The sequence below is a fragment of the Aplidium turbinatum genome, chromosome 4, assembly GCF_918807975.1.
Source record: "Aplidium turbinatum chromosome 4, kaAplTurb1.1, whole genome shotgun sequence".
NCBI classification, from domain to species: Eukaryota; Metazoa; Chordata; class Ascidiacea; order Aplousobranchia; family Polyclinidae; genus Aplidium; species Aplidium turbinatum.
In genome coordinates, this window is record NC_137475.1 from 33,962,021 (window position 1) to 33,975,471 (window position 13,451).

Genomic DNA, 13,451 nt, shown 5'->3' on the forward strand with positions numbered 1-13,451 from the left:
AAAGTAGATACAGGAGCGGATGTTACAGTTATACCAAAAACCTTAATTAAAGATTTCCAAAAGCTTCAATTGGTAAAACCTGACCAAAGGTTAGAAGGACCCGATGGACAAACATTGAACATTGTCGGATACTTTGACTACTACGTATCCTACAAAAAACGTGCGGCATGGCAAAAAATTTACGAAGTGGCTATTCTTACAACATATTGTAAAACTAGCCTCTGAAGCTATTCTTACAAGCACCACTCAAGCAAGACGTTGTTTACTCGAGCAAGACCTTAATGCGCTCAGGCGTTTCATCCGACGACGCTCATACGTAATTTCGCGCGCATGCGTATTGGCTTGTGCTGCACACCAGAGTTGCCAGATTGGGCTACTTATCGCGAATTGGGCTACTTTTAATTCGCTTCGCGACTTGAATTTGAAGGTTTGCGATTTTTTGAAATTTGCGACTTTTTGGGCTACTTTTTACTTCCCAATGCCTAACAAAGATGAAAGTGGAAAGAATCACAGAATAATCGACTTGCACCACATCTCTCACTTTGGAGCGTTTTTACGTTTTTTCTCTTCTCTCTTTTTTGGTAAAAATGGCGTGATAACCCCTTCCACGTGACCGCGTGTACTGTTCCTAGCCAATGAGCGAGTAGCGTCTTGCTGAGTTTTACACAGTTGGCCTTGGCCTACTGTACTGTAGCCTATAATCTTTTTTCTGTTTAAGTGATTTAAGGTTGTAAAGTTTAATTGTACAGTAGGAACTGACATACAATGCAATATCTTACAATTGGGACATTTTGGAGAATTATGCAACATACAAAATACAGTTTTCCTTGAAAAAAAAACATTGCGCAGAAATTGGGCTACTTTCAAATCCATTTTGCTACTTTTTTGCTACTTTTTGTAAAAAAAATCTGGCAAGCCTGCTGCACACTTGATCGTAGAGTGAACCGCGGTAGTTGCTGATTTTGCTGATCGAAACTACACGTCAATGAATCCATCGTCATCATGATTACGAAGGGAGCATTATATTACAGTTTTGAGACACTTTCTTCGGCTATTAAGCAATGGGAAAAAGAAAACTTTGTCAATGTTTATGTGAGAAATTCCATAACAATTGAACGCGCAAAACGACGTCTAGCACTTACATCCACAAAAACCTGGAATGAACAGTTGAAGTATCGTACAATACAGTATGCTTGTGTGCATGGAGGAAGAACACCCAAATCATGTAGTCAAGGAAAAAGACCAAATCAAAGGTAAGTAATGATGGTTTTGTCCTTGGTGCCCATAGGTTGAGCTACTCATGTAGCCTATATGCATAAGTTTTGCTAATAGATTGAGTTTTGCATAAGTGCAAATTGCCTACATTCCTTATGAATGCTAAGAACTTAGCAAAATGCATATATTCTGCTGAACCATTCCCGCATGCTGTCTATTGTAATAAGTTTTGCTAATAGATTGAGTTTTGCATAAGTGCAAATTGCCTACATTCCTTATGAATGCTTAGAACTTAGCAAAATGCATATATTCTGCTGCATTCCCGCATGCTGTCTATTGTAATTTCCATTGAATTGTCATGCCCAGAATTATTCCTAAGTTGCATTGAATTACCCATTAGTTTTGTCAATTTACCCATATGTTACGTCGAATTGCTCATCAGCACAATTCGTCGAATTACCCGTAAGTCTCATGAAATTATCCATAAAGACATGCCTTATGGGTACTTCAACGCAGCTTTTTGGCAATTTGACGTCACTTATGGGTAAATCGACTAGATTTATGAGAATGCTCGGCTGAACTTGTGGTAATTCAACGTGACTTTATGGGTAATTCAGGTGGGCTTATAGGTAATTGGATGCAACTTATGGGCAATTTGACATGACTTGCAGGTAGGCTACTTTAACGTGAGTTATGGCTAATTTAGGTGTACTTATGGGTGATTCAACACGGCCTATGTCACCTCATCTTTGTTGTTTTTCAGTACTTTTATCAAAGGTTGTCCATTTGGAATCAAAGTAAATGCAACGTCAGATGGAAAAGCGCTATGCATCACTGAGATTAGTAATGTCAATGATCATAATCATGATTTCAATGAAGTAAGTGGAAATAACCCTTTGTAGTAGTCATAGCCTTTGAGCTATGGTCACACTAGCCCTGTATATGATAAGGAGGCTTTCATCAGAAATTATGTGAAGGATAAAAAAGAGCAATAACATTAGGGGGGGGGTTAATCGGCTTTTTTTTCAAATTCAATTTTAACCCAGGTTTTAGGATACAACAGTACATTCTAAGACCACTAGTAAAAAAAATTGAAATTTCCGTCCAAAACCCCCTTTATCCAAAAAATTACTTTTCGTGTATAATTGCATTTTGATTATGACACTTGAAATTCAAATATTGTTTGCTACTGTACTAAAACACGTTAAGAATGTTGCAAGACAGTTTTTCTGATCTTGACTTCATCGTAAGACACGGTAAAGTGGTCATTTCACTTTGCGCGCATGACTACGCACATGCTGAATATGACCAGTTTGTGCGAAACTGGTCATATTCAAGCCGCCGATTCACCAAACCTGGTGATCTTGCCCATCTCTGTGGGTTGGACAGTGGACACCTGTCAAAAGATATGTCATTTTCTTGACTATGTGCATATAAATTATTTTTCAGAATGCATTTAATTTGATGCCTAAACAACGAAGATTAAATGAAACAGAAAGCAGTGTGATCGGAGAAATGCTTGCCACCAAAGCAAATAAAAAGTTGGTACAAAAGCACATTGCAGCTTCTACAGGAAAAACAGTTATTCTTAAAGATCTGCATAATATTGCCGCAAAACAGAGACCTTTGTATGAAAACACCTATGATGAACTTATTAATGAAATGAACAAAGAAAAAGATTAGTCGACAGACAAAACTTTTTTGTCTGTTATACAGTACAAGATATGTTCATGCTAAATAGTAGAGATGACTTTCTAATTTCTATGTGCAGTATGATAAGTAGAGATAGAATGAGCTCCGGTTCCGGTCAAATTCTGGCTCCGTACTGGAGGTGATGTGACTCCGGCCTAGAGCCGGATGTGTGTGTGCAAGCTGTGGTCAGGGTCATGACCTTGGAAAAATCTAATTTTTTGCATCATTGTAGTACTGCAGCAATGCAAGAATAGGCTACCAGGTTGCCTGTAACATTGGTCAACACCGTAGGCGTATTTGCAATCTACAGGTCGCTGCTGCAGATTGAGTGTCACATGATATTGTGAGCATTCTTCTTGAACCATTTCAGATATAATGTCAATTAAGCAATTCGCGATTGACCTCTTGCCGTAATGGTTTAGACTGCAGATGAATTATTTCGATGACGTGGGTTCAATCTCACCATTGCCAGTTCAATTTAAAGTGTTGACCGCCTGGTTTACCGGTCAATAGACTCTGTCTACTGCAGCAAACTGCGGATTACCAGTACGCACATCATAGTAGGCTACACAAGAAAATTATCTAATTTTCAGACGTTTTTCTATTCAGAAAACGTTTGTCTAGTATAACCAACACAGAATATTAGCAGTACCCTACAACGTGTGGAAAATTTGCAACATTGAGCTATAAAGGGTCAATTGAGAGTATTTTTTGCTTCATTTTCTTCATAAGAATTCATTCTACTTTCCCAAACTCATGCTCCAAAGATTTTTGTTGCAACATAAGGCGCTATGGGGATTGTAAGATTGAAAGCGGGATCAAGGAATTCAATCAAAGGTCTTCAATATCTTGAAACAATTCTACTTTGAGTGGATAGAAATAGAAAACATTGCTAAATTTGAAATCTACGTAAAAGTTTACTCCTAATGGATCCTTTTAACGGACCCTAAGCATTGCAATGTGGCATCTTTTAGAGAATGGGGTGAGAGTGGTATACAACCGCTCAGTTGGAACATTGATTATATGATGTAAATATTACCAAAGGCCTAAACATCCTTCCTCTGGCCAATAATTAAAATAACATAGAATAGAAAACAAATTTCACTAAAAGTTGATGTTTTTGCTTTTAAATCTGATGGAGTGCCTAATAGGCCTAATTGTTTTGCGCTATTTTAGTCTGGCCCAGGATTGTCAAGATTCTTGCTTTGTAGGGTATACTAATCCTCAGTTTATTTTCATTTTAGGTGCTGCAGTAGATGTGTTTGCAGATAATGACAAACAATTGCAGGCGATATACTTTCAAACGAAAGACATGCGGGAAACCTTTGCGGCATATCCCGAAATGCTGCTGATTGATGCAACCTACAAACTTAATGACTTGAGAATGCCATTATATGTGATGCTGAATGTTGATGGCTTAGGTCAGAGTGAAATTGTGTGTCTGTGGCTTGTAGCCACTGAAGACAAACTGACCATCAGCAAGCTGTTAACTCAGTTTAAACTCCACAATCCAGCTTGGGATAAAGTGGAGGTTGTAATGGCTGACAAAGACATGACAGAGCGGGATGCCATGATGAAAATGCTGCCTACTGCAGAAATTTTAATTTGCTATTTTCATACCCTTCGCACTTTTCGTAGAGAAGTTTCCATGGAAAAATTAGGCATTTCTTCAGCCCAAAGGCAGGTATCACTGGAAATTTTAGGAAAACTGGCAAATGCCAAAAATGAGTCAGCTTATAATTTACTGTATAACCAATTCGTTGACACAGTCCCAATTGCTGTCACAACATATTATAACGATAACTGGCATGCTATTCGACATCAATGGGTGGATGGACTGAGCAACTTGAAAGCTAATTTTTTGAACAGAACTAATAATCGACTGGAATCCATCAATGGAAAGTTGAAAAGTGTCATAACAAGATACTCAGGAATGACCATGTTTTTTAAAGATCTGATGGCATGTATCCAATCTCTTTCCACCGAACGTGACCACAAAGCGTCAAATGCTTTCCTTAAGGTTCCAATTGATGCGATTTCAAGTGTGGCGGAGAGACAATACCAACAGCTACTGACACCATTTGCATATATTCATGTGCAACAACAATTCAAGTTAGCGGAAAAGGTTGTCATGTCAGAGATTTTGAATGATTCTGCCATAGTAAAATCTCGTGTCCATGGGGAATTGGCAGTCACAACAACAGCATGTCCTTGTGGATTCACATCATCAATGCTGCTACCTTGTAGGCATGTCTTGGCAGTTAGAAGGCAGCTCCATATGTCAGAGTACAATCCCAATCTTTGTTCAGAACGGTGGACAATGCAATATTTTCTTAAATCCCATCGCCTGACAAGAAACTCACTGGACAACGGTCCTGCATCCACATTACCAGCTGTTGAGATTCTTAACAAGCCTCAAAGAAGATGTGTTTTATCAGAACAGCAAAAGTATCGCCGTGTTCAAGATATTTCCCAGAAGATTGCGTTAATGATATCTGAACAAGGAATGGATGAATTCCAATACAACCTGGATAATTTACGACAAATTGCAGAGTTCTTGCAGGAAGGAAAGAAATTCCAAGTTGTGAACTTTTTGGGTCAAACTCAGAAAGGTAGGCCTATATGCTAGCACTATTTACTAAATCAGAAAAACTAGCCTACTTTTTCAAATATCTGAAGAGATATGGGTTAGTTACTGCAACTTGCGTCGTGATTTTGCAGTCAATTTTTTTTGAGCAATGATTTTTATGGCGTTGAGCTATCCAATATGTGGGCTAATATGTACTGCATGCGCAGTTGCGCACTAATTTACGATTATACAAGGTTGCAGATGCTCAGTAATTCTGCTTTTGTGAACAACTGCATGATCCTTTTCAGGCACTGATACTGGAAGTGCTGCTGCAACATCTTCCAGCAATGATCCTGGAATTGTATTTCCTACGGTCTCAAACAGTACTTTACAGCACACACCCTGTGACGTCTTGTCGACCGTTGATACCAGTGCGATTATGATGCAGACTCCGTCCAGTTCTGTTCAGTCTTTTAGAAGTATGCTGTTTCTGAAAGCTTCATTTCTGATTAGTTGTTTTTTTTTTCTTGCATTGCATGCTGCGCTTACACTACGTTTCATGTTTCTTAAGATTATAGCACGGTCTGCATTATTTGATAAGTAATGAGTTTATTGGCAGGTGATGCAGCATTGTGCAAATAATCATCGAGAAACACCTAGCAGATTTTGATAGATACTGGATTGGTTGGCATTCGGTAACCACGCCAGAAGCATGTTTTGGCTGCAACAAAATCTTGTTTTCAAAAGGTTAATGTAGATTTGTTGACACCTCAAGTGCTCGCTTCCAACTCAAAATACGGTATATCACAATATCTACTGCCAGTGCACGTATTTACGATTATACGACATTATGTTCCGCCCAGGACCGTAACCTCGTCAGTTTGGCCCCCATTGCAACAGTGCAACACATCCAATAATTGTCCAGTAAAGACTCGTGCGACGCTTCTATTGTTTCTTCATTGCTCAGAGGTGATCCTTTTCAGGCACTGATACTGGAAGTGCTGCTGCAACATCTTCCAGCAATGATCCTGGAATTGCACTTCCTACAGTCTCAAGTAGTAGTTCACAGCACACACCCGGTGACGTCTTGTCGACCGTTGATACCAGTGCGATTATGATGCAGACACCGTCCAGTTCTATTCAGTCTTTTACAAGTATGTGCTGTTTCTGAAACATTCATTTCTGATTAGTTGTTTTTTCTTGCATTGCATAATGCATTATGTTTATTAATTTTTTAATAAAAACGTTGAAATAGTGATGTTTTCTACGTTGTAGCCTATATTCGATTCTCGTTGTGTTTATTAACAGATGATGCAGGATCAATTAAATTTCCACCGAAGATGATGAAACGTGGCAGGCCAAAAGGAGCTGGATTGACAGTCATTGGGTTACCACGCAAGAGACAAAAAAAGAGCGGACCAATTCCATTCAGACTGAAGTCGTCTTTTCAGAAAGAAGCAGGTTTGTTGCATTTATGTTTGTGTGACTTCATTTTTGTTATAGCCTACGTTAGTTTAAAAAACTACACTTTGACTTCTGTGGGTCTGCCTAGCCGATAGGCTACGTCAAAGCGTACGTAGGCTACATCAAACAAAGTCACCCATGGTCATATTTTTCAGCAATACTCAGTTGGTTTGTCGATTCTGAGGTAGTAGAAGAGGTCTTGCGTCCATTCAGCGATCGACTGATCGAAGAAAATGAAATTGAAACGTTGCCCGAAAGAATTCCAATGAAGTGTTTAGATGAAAACATTGCCATTGCTTCTGTGCGAAGACATTTTTCTTTTGACGGTTGGACGTTGATGGAGAACCTACTGACCACTTTGCGAAATAAAGGCCGCTGGTTGTGCATCTCCTGTTATTTAGATCTTGATGCAGGCGACAGCATCATGTGCGACTCGTGTCTGGATTGGCACCATCTGAGATGTCTTGGTAGAACAATGCCGCCAAAAACGAAGTCTTGGTTCTGCAGGAAATGCAACCTTATGGAGAAGTGTAGCTAACTGCTCTTGGCTGATGCTGAGCTTCGTCGGAGTCTGCCTCGCTTTCTGACCTAGTCTTATTCTGAAACGATCCCTGTTCCATATCTAGAAAGCTAAAACCTCAATTGCTAAGGTAACAGGGATCAGTTGTCAGTAGATGTTACAGAAAATATATTTCGCACTTATTCAGTGCATCGTCAGTTCTGATAAAGGGCAGTTAAAACCTACAAGTAATGTTTTAAACAACATTACAGTGACGCAATAATGCCAAAACATGAGCGTAAAAAATTGTAAAAGCAAAAGCGTAAATATTGAAAAAATGCTGAATGAAAACCAAACCAAGCCGGCAGTAAAGTAAATTACGTATCAAATATAAATTATAAACTAGAAATGATGAAAGAGCGATGAGCAAAGCCTGCAAATGTAGCGTTGTGACAAATTACGGCAAAGAAAATAAATTATATGCGGAACACGGCAGTCAAAGGCAGTGATAAACAAACTAAGTACAGCGATAAATAATTAAATGGAGCGTCTTGGAAAACACAAAATGTAGCGTTGTGGAAAAAAGAGTAGACAAAGACGGCAGTGAATAATAAGGCAGTAAAATATTGAAAAAATACCAAAAATGTAGTGGTGCGTCAAAAAATTAAACTTGTGGCAGAATTAATTTTTGGATATTTATTTTGGCATGTATCCTATGTATCCACTTATCTTCACAAGCATCTAGATTATCAATATTGGGTTGTTCAACAAATGTGACATTGTAGCATTGGGAAAGTTGCGGTTCAGTACTTAGATCATGAAATACAGCAAAATGTTTTAATAACGCAGCCCTGTCATTATTAGAGGAAAAATCGAAAGTGTTCCAAGTTGCACGATGGCCTGACCAGCGAACCGAAAATTTATTAACCGTCTGTCCAACATATTGTTCATGGCAAAGTAAACATGTTGCTACATAAATCCCATAATTGCTGCAATTGAGTTCCTGTTTTAACTTAAAAAGTCTTTGCGGAGTGCTCAATGTCGTTTTACGTGAAACCATTGACAAACGATGATGACCATGGTTACCACACAACGCACAGCGACCACAAGGGGCAGAATAACCTCTTTGTAGAACAGAAGATTGGATTTTTTTTGATAGATCTTGGTAGTTTGTAACATAATTTCCAATTGTTTTTGGCCTTGTGTATGTGAAATTATGTATTGTGTATGTATTGGAAATTATGTAACAAACAACAGCTGCAGTTTTTTTTTGACTGACTCATCAGGAGCTGTCATCAGAATAAAACAAACCTAAATGTGGTGAAGTACTTATAGTAGAAGGAAAGAAGAAAAACTGGAGCTTCAAATTATCAGCTACCTTGTACTCGCTAAATCCAGATTTGTTGCATGTGTGTAGTATTTACATTTCTTCACTGTAATCTTAGGCTATGGCATAAATGCTTTGATTTCTTATGGCAAAAAATGGGTGATGAAGATCCATAAGTTTATAACAGTAAAAAATCAATTGTTTATTGTTGAAAGTGGTTGGCTTCAGTTGAAGATGCCATGAGATCCATTGAAGAGTACGAAGCAAAAGCAGGAACGAAGCTTGTTGTTCAGAAACGAGCATACGGTGCCATGTTAATGTTGATTTTTAACATCCTGTCATTGTAATTCACTAGTGTACTAAGTGTTGATATTCATACTACAATAATAAGCCTTTTCTTTGTTGACAAAGATTCTGAAAAGGTTTCTGCAAAGCACAGTGTTTTCACCAAAGTGGAGGTTAGGCATCATAAAAGAGGAAACGGTTTACTAACTGCAAAAAATGCTATAAACATATGTAAATGTGTTCTGTTTCATCAACTTTTCATCTCGTTTCTTAAAGACACTCAGTTTTCAGGTGTAAAAGCTTTGTTGATTCAAAGTAGCCTAGCCTACTTCACTGACCTCTTTTGTATTTTTTCCATCTAGTGTGCCAAATCCATACGCCTATGTGGTGTTATTGATTGGACCAAGTAACATGTCCAGCGGTAACCAAAGGCAGGGTTTGGGTCACAACCAATCTTTTTGAGACAATTTATTTTTTACCATATTCACGTAGTAGGCTTGGTGGTTTTCAATGTTACGTACAGTACCGTATATTATTTCTGTAGGCTACTATCATAAGATGAAAATTTAGTTGATTGTAACTCATCGTAGATGAAGATAATACGATTGTTGCATCGTTGCGGCCAAGGCATTTGCCTCTTGGATGCAACTTACAAGACGTCCAAGTATTCCCTTCCTCTATTTTTTCTTTGCGTCAGAACGAATGTTGGTTACCAGGTTGTTGCTACGTTTATTATCCAAAATGAACAAGCTTCGGACATAGCAGAAGCACTTTCTGTTGTAAAAGGGTGGTCAGAAAACTGGAACCCTTCGTTTTTCATGACCGATAAATGTGAGGCGGAAATCAAGGCCATCGAAAGCGTTTTTTCAAGTTAGTGAATTGCATTAACATTTTCGTTGCTTGTGTGCTGTCTCCATTGCTCATGCATTTGTGTCGTCACTGTTAAGTTGCTACTGTACTTTACCACTCAGTGCCCACCACTTCTTGTTCCGCAGATTGCTACGTGTTACTCTGTGCCTTTCATCGCGAACAAGCCTGGGAAAGGTGGATGAGGAAAAGTGACAATGGCGTTCGCGATGATAAAGCAATTGTGCTGACATACTAGACGCAATGAGGAAAGCAACTACATAGAACAGACTTGTTTGCAATCAAACCAGGCGACAATGAGCGAATGGCAAACGCGATACCCCCCTATTCAGGGATAATATGCGTGTCTGTGACCGCAGGGGACCTGGAGCCGAGTTGTTTTGCACGTTGATAGCACCATGCAGTTGCAAGCACAGTAATAGGCTACTGAGCTCACATTTTGAACAATTCAGTGATCTTCACACCAAGGCTTTTTTTCAGTTGCTAACACGGCCACAAATCGCAGCGCATATGCGTGCTTAGTGTTAAGTAACAGCCTAGTGGAAAGTGTTGTGGATTGAATTTGCTAGTTCAAATAAGTATATTAATTCCGGTACCCAAAGCCTCAAATGAATTCACGAATATCGCAATTGTTAACAATGGCATATAAATTAGGATGTTAGTGCACACAAAGTAGGGAAAGTATTGCTTGAAGAGTTGATTCCTGGGACAAAAATTGAACACTGTAGGCTATGTCGAGCAGAAACTGGTTTAGTGTTTTAAGGTGGTCAAAAATGTAAGCATGCGTCTATTTGCATCCAACAAATAACGAAACTCTAAACTTCTCAGTTTGGTCGGGAAACAAAAAGGGTTGCGAGGACAAATGGCAGGTCTCATCTAGGCAAGGAGAGGAGGGACACATGGGTGATGATCTGGCCTAACAGTTACTGTGCTGTGCTCAAAATATGTACAGTTTTTGTTTAACATGTGCGGTATTCACTTTTTGTAAATAGCCTAGCTTTTCGGAAATGCAACGAGTCATCTGGCGCTATTTGCTTGTGTTTGAAGCCCGGTTGCTCGCTTTGTGAAAAAGCTATCAACCTCAACTTTTGCTTGTCAATAGACAGAGATATGTTGTTTAGATTAGCGTTTATTAAATGCTGTTATCTTTAAAAATATTTGTGGGATAAATGGTTAAAGTCGGTCAAGTTCAACTCTTTACCTAAGAAATATTTTTAACTTTTAGAGTCTGGCTGACCTTAATTTGGATAGACGATAGCTTGTGCTTTCCAGCAATGGTTCAATTGTTAAAATCGAAGCAGAAACAAGCAACTTACAACTAATTTAATAAAGACATATAATGATCGCAGACCGGGGAGACTTGTATACTTGCTTCGATTCGGAAATGCAACGAGTCATCGGGCGCTATTTGCTTGTGTTTGAAGCCCGGTTGCTCGCTTTGTGAAAAAGCTATCAACCTCAACTTTTGCTTGTCAATAGACAGAGATATGTTCTTTAGATTAGCGTTTATTAAATGCTGGTATCTTTACAAGTATTTTTGGGATAAATGGTTAAAGTCGGTCAAGTTCAACTCTTTACCTAAGAAATATTTTTAACTTTTAGAGTCTGGCTGACCTTCATTTGGATAAACGATAGCTTGCGCTTTCCAGCAATGGTTCAATTGTAAAAATCGAAGCAGAAACGACAAAGATATATTATTGATTAAATGCTGGTATCTTTAGAAGTAGGCTATTCTTCGGATAAATAGTTAAACTTGGTCAAGTTTAATTCTTTTCTAAGGAGATATGTGGTGTTTTTCGGGCTTGTGTTACATAGCTATTAGGTAAAAGCGGACACTTGCACGCTTTTTTTTGTCATGGTTGACTAATTTCACCCCACTTTTCCACCATTTTATGGTGGATTCCTCCTGTGTGACGTCATCGCCTTTTTAACCAGGGTCGCGACTTGTATACCAGTTCCAGATCACGCATGAGCGCATATTGATGTCAAACGTAATGCTTGAGTGGTGCTTGTAAGAATAGCCTCTGAGGCTATTTTTACAATATGTTGTAAGAATAGCCACAGCCAAAAATTTATGTTACATATTCAGGTAGCAGAGCCTTGCTCGGAAAACCCGCCATAGAGGAATTAAATGTAGTTAAATTTGTGGATAATCTCGACCTAGAGTCAGATAAATACAAAAAGGCATTCCCACACTTGTTCGGAAAATTGGGATATCTCGAGGGGGAGTACAACATAAAAATTTGTGACAATGCCGAACCTTACCAAGTGTCCGTAGCGAGAAGAGTCGCTATCCCTCTACTTCCAAAAGTTAAAGGTGAAATTGATCAAATGGTAAAAGATGGTGTCATATCGGAAGTTAATGAACCAACGGATTGGTGTTCAGGGATGGTCGTCGTCCCAAAGAAAAACGGCAAACTACGCATATGTGTCGATTACACTCAACTCAACATATATCGGCCGATATATATCAATTACGAAAAATTTGTTACCAACAAGGTTATTAAGCAACAAACCAGTCCAAGAAAGTTTATGCATTGGCTGCTGTCATAGGCGCCGAGTTTTCAAAATAGCTGGGCGGGCGAACACATACTGTCACGTCGTGATCACCAATAATAATGTAGAACTCCACTGTTGTTTTCCTGCCACCAAGGTCCAAGATCTAGGCTTCCTAGTTCCTACTACTATAAATTGCAAATATCTAGCGATAAACTGCGCTATTGAACCGAGCTTACATTGAATCTACAATAGAACAGTTAACGAAGGAGCTGAATTGCAACTAATTAGTGACAACTAACGGTTTCATCCGGCCAAACCAACACGTGTGCACTGTTCACAGTGTTCAGTAGTGCACAGTTTAATATCAGTGACGTAACAGACGCAAGTGTGATGGTTGAGACGGCAACATAGAGCATTTTAGCAGCAGAGTTAATTGATGACGTCGTTTGAGAGAAAATTACTCCTTTGAAGAACAATGCTACAGTTTTTACACCGATTTAACATCTGGCGATGTTAAAACGATGTAACAGCAGTGGAAATTGCGGTCAGACTTTTGCTGCGAATGAAGTTCCTCACAGGTTTGCGCAATTTACTTGATTTATAGCACTGGGCTTACGAGTTGCAGAGTGGAGACAAACGGCGCGGCTGGACACTTTTGCTCGTTTAACGGTGAATCAACGTTGTTTAACGTTGCATGAATGTAACATGGCAATAATTGACGAAAACTAATCGCTTAATTAGTAGGTCTAGTAGGGCCTATCATATGGCGACAAAACCTTGCGAATAAGGTAAGTAGGCTAGTATTAGAAGGTGGCAGATGGTTACAGAAATTTTTGGACTTAAAATTGAATTAATTTTTTTTTTAATTCCTGAAATGTCCGGCAGGCGCGGCCCACCCGCCCGGGACTCGGCGCAGGTGGTTGCTTGCTTAATTACGTCGCATAACTTCCACCGAAAGAGGTCGTGTGGCTTCTTGCGTCACAATGCTCTGGGCACGAATCGGAAAACTTCTATAATGACGCTACTATTTTCTT

At 39.1% G+C, this 13,451-nt stretch overlaps 2 protein-coding genes across 2 annotated transcripts; both read left to right on the plus strand.

Moving 5' to 3' along the window:
• The first annotated feature begins 963 nt into the window (after positions 1-963).
• LOC145769088 (uncharacterized) lies at positions 964-3,293 on the plus strand. The gene is made up of 4 exons (XM_082580683.1): positions 964-1,253; positions 1,979-2,093; positions 2,665-2,843; positions 3,278-3,293. The coding sequence occupies exons 1-4, from the start codon at positions 1,003-1,005 to the stop codon at positions 3,291-3,293; spliced, it is 561 nt and encodes a 186-aa protein (XP_082436809.1). The 5' UTR covers positions 964-1,002.
• A 947-nt stretch (positions 3,294-4,240) lies between these two features.
• Positions 4,241-7,720, plus strand: LOC145769466 (uncharacterized). The gene is made up of 5 exons (XM_082581110.1): positions 4,241-5,519; positions 5,785-5,955; positions 6,460-6,630; positions 6,785-6,937; positions 7,096-7,720. Exons 1-5 carry the CDS (start codon positions 4,250-4,252, stop codon positions 7,476-7,478), a joined length of 2,148 nt encoding a protein of 715 aa, XP_082437236.1. The 5' UTR covers positions 4,241-4,249; the 3' UTR covers positions 7,479-7,720.
• The last annotated feature ends 5,731 nt before the right edge of the window (positions 7,721-13,451 follow it).

Bases quoted from the DNA above. Each gene is read 5' to 3' on its own strand.
- LOC145769088 (XM_082580683.1), top strand. From the start codon at position 1,003: ATGATTACGAAGGGAGCATTATATTACAGTTTTGAGACACTTTCTTCG. The intron at 1,254-1,978 runs GTAAGTAATGAT...GTTGTTTTTCAG, and splicing joins GGAAAAAGACCAAATCAAAG to TACTTTTATCAAAGGTTGTC. The intron at 2,094-2,664 runs GTAAGTGGAAAT...ATTATTTTTCAG, and splicing joins ATAATCATGATTTCAATGAA to AATGCATTTAATTTGATGCC.
- LOC145769466 (XM_082581110.1), top strand. From the start codon at position 4,250: ATGCTGCTGATTGATGCAACCTACAAACTTAATGACTTGAGAATGCCA. The intron at 5,520-5,784 runs GTAGGCCTATAT...GATCCTTTTCAG, and splicing joins TTTGGGTCAAACTCAGAAAG to GCACTGATACTGGAAGTGCT. The intron at 6,631-6,784 runs GTATGTGCTGTT...GTTTATTAACAG, and splicing joins TTCTATTCAGTCTTTTACAA to ATGATGCAGGATCAATTAAA.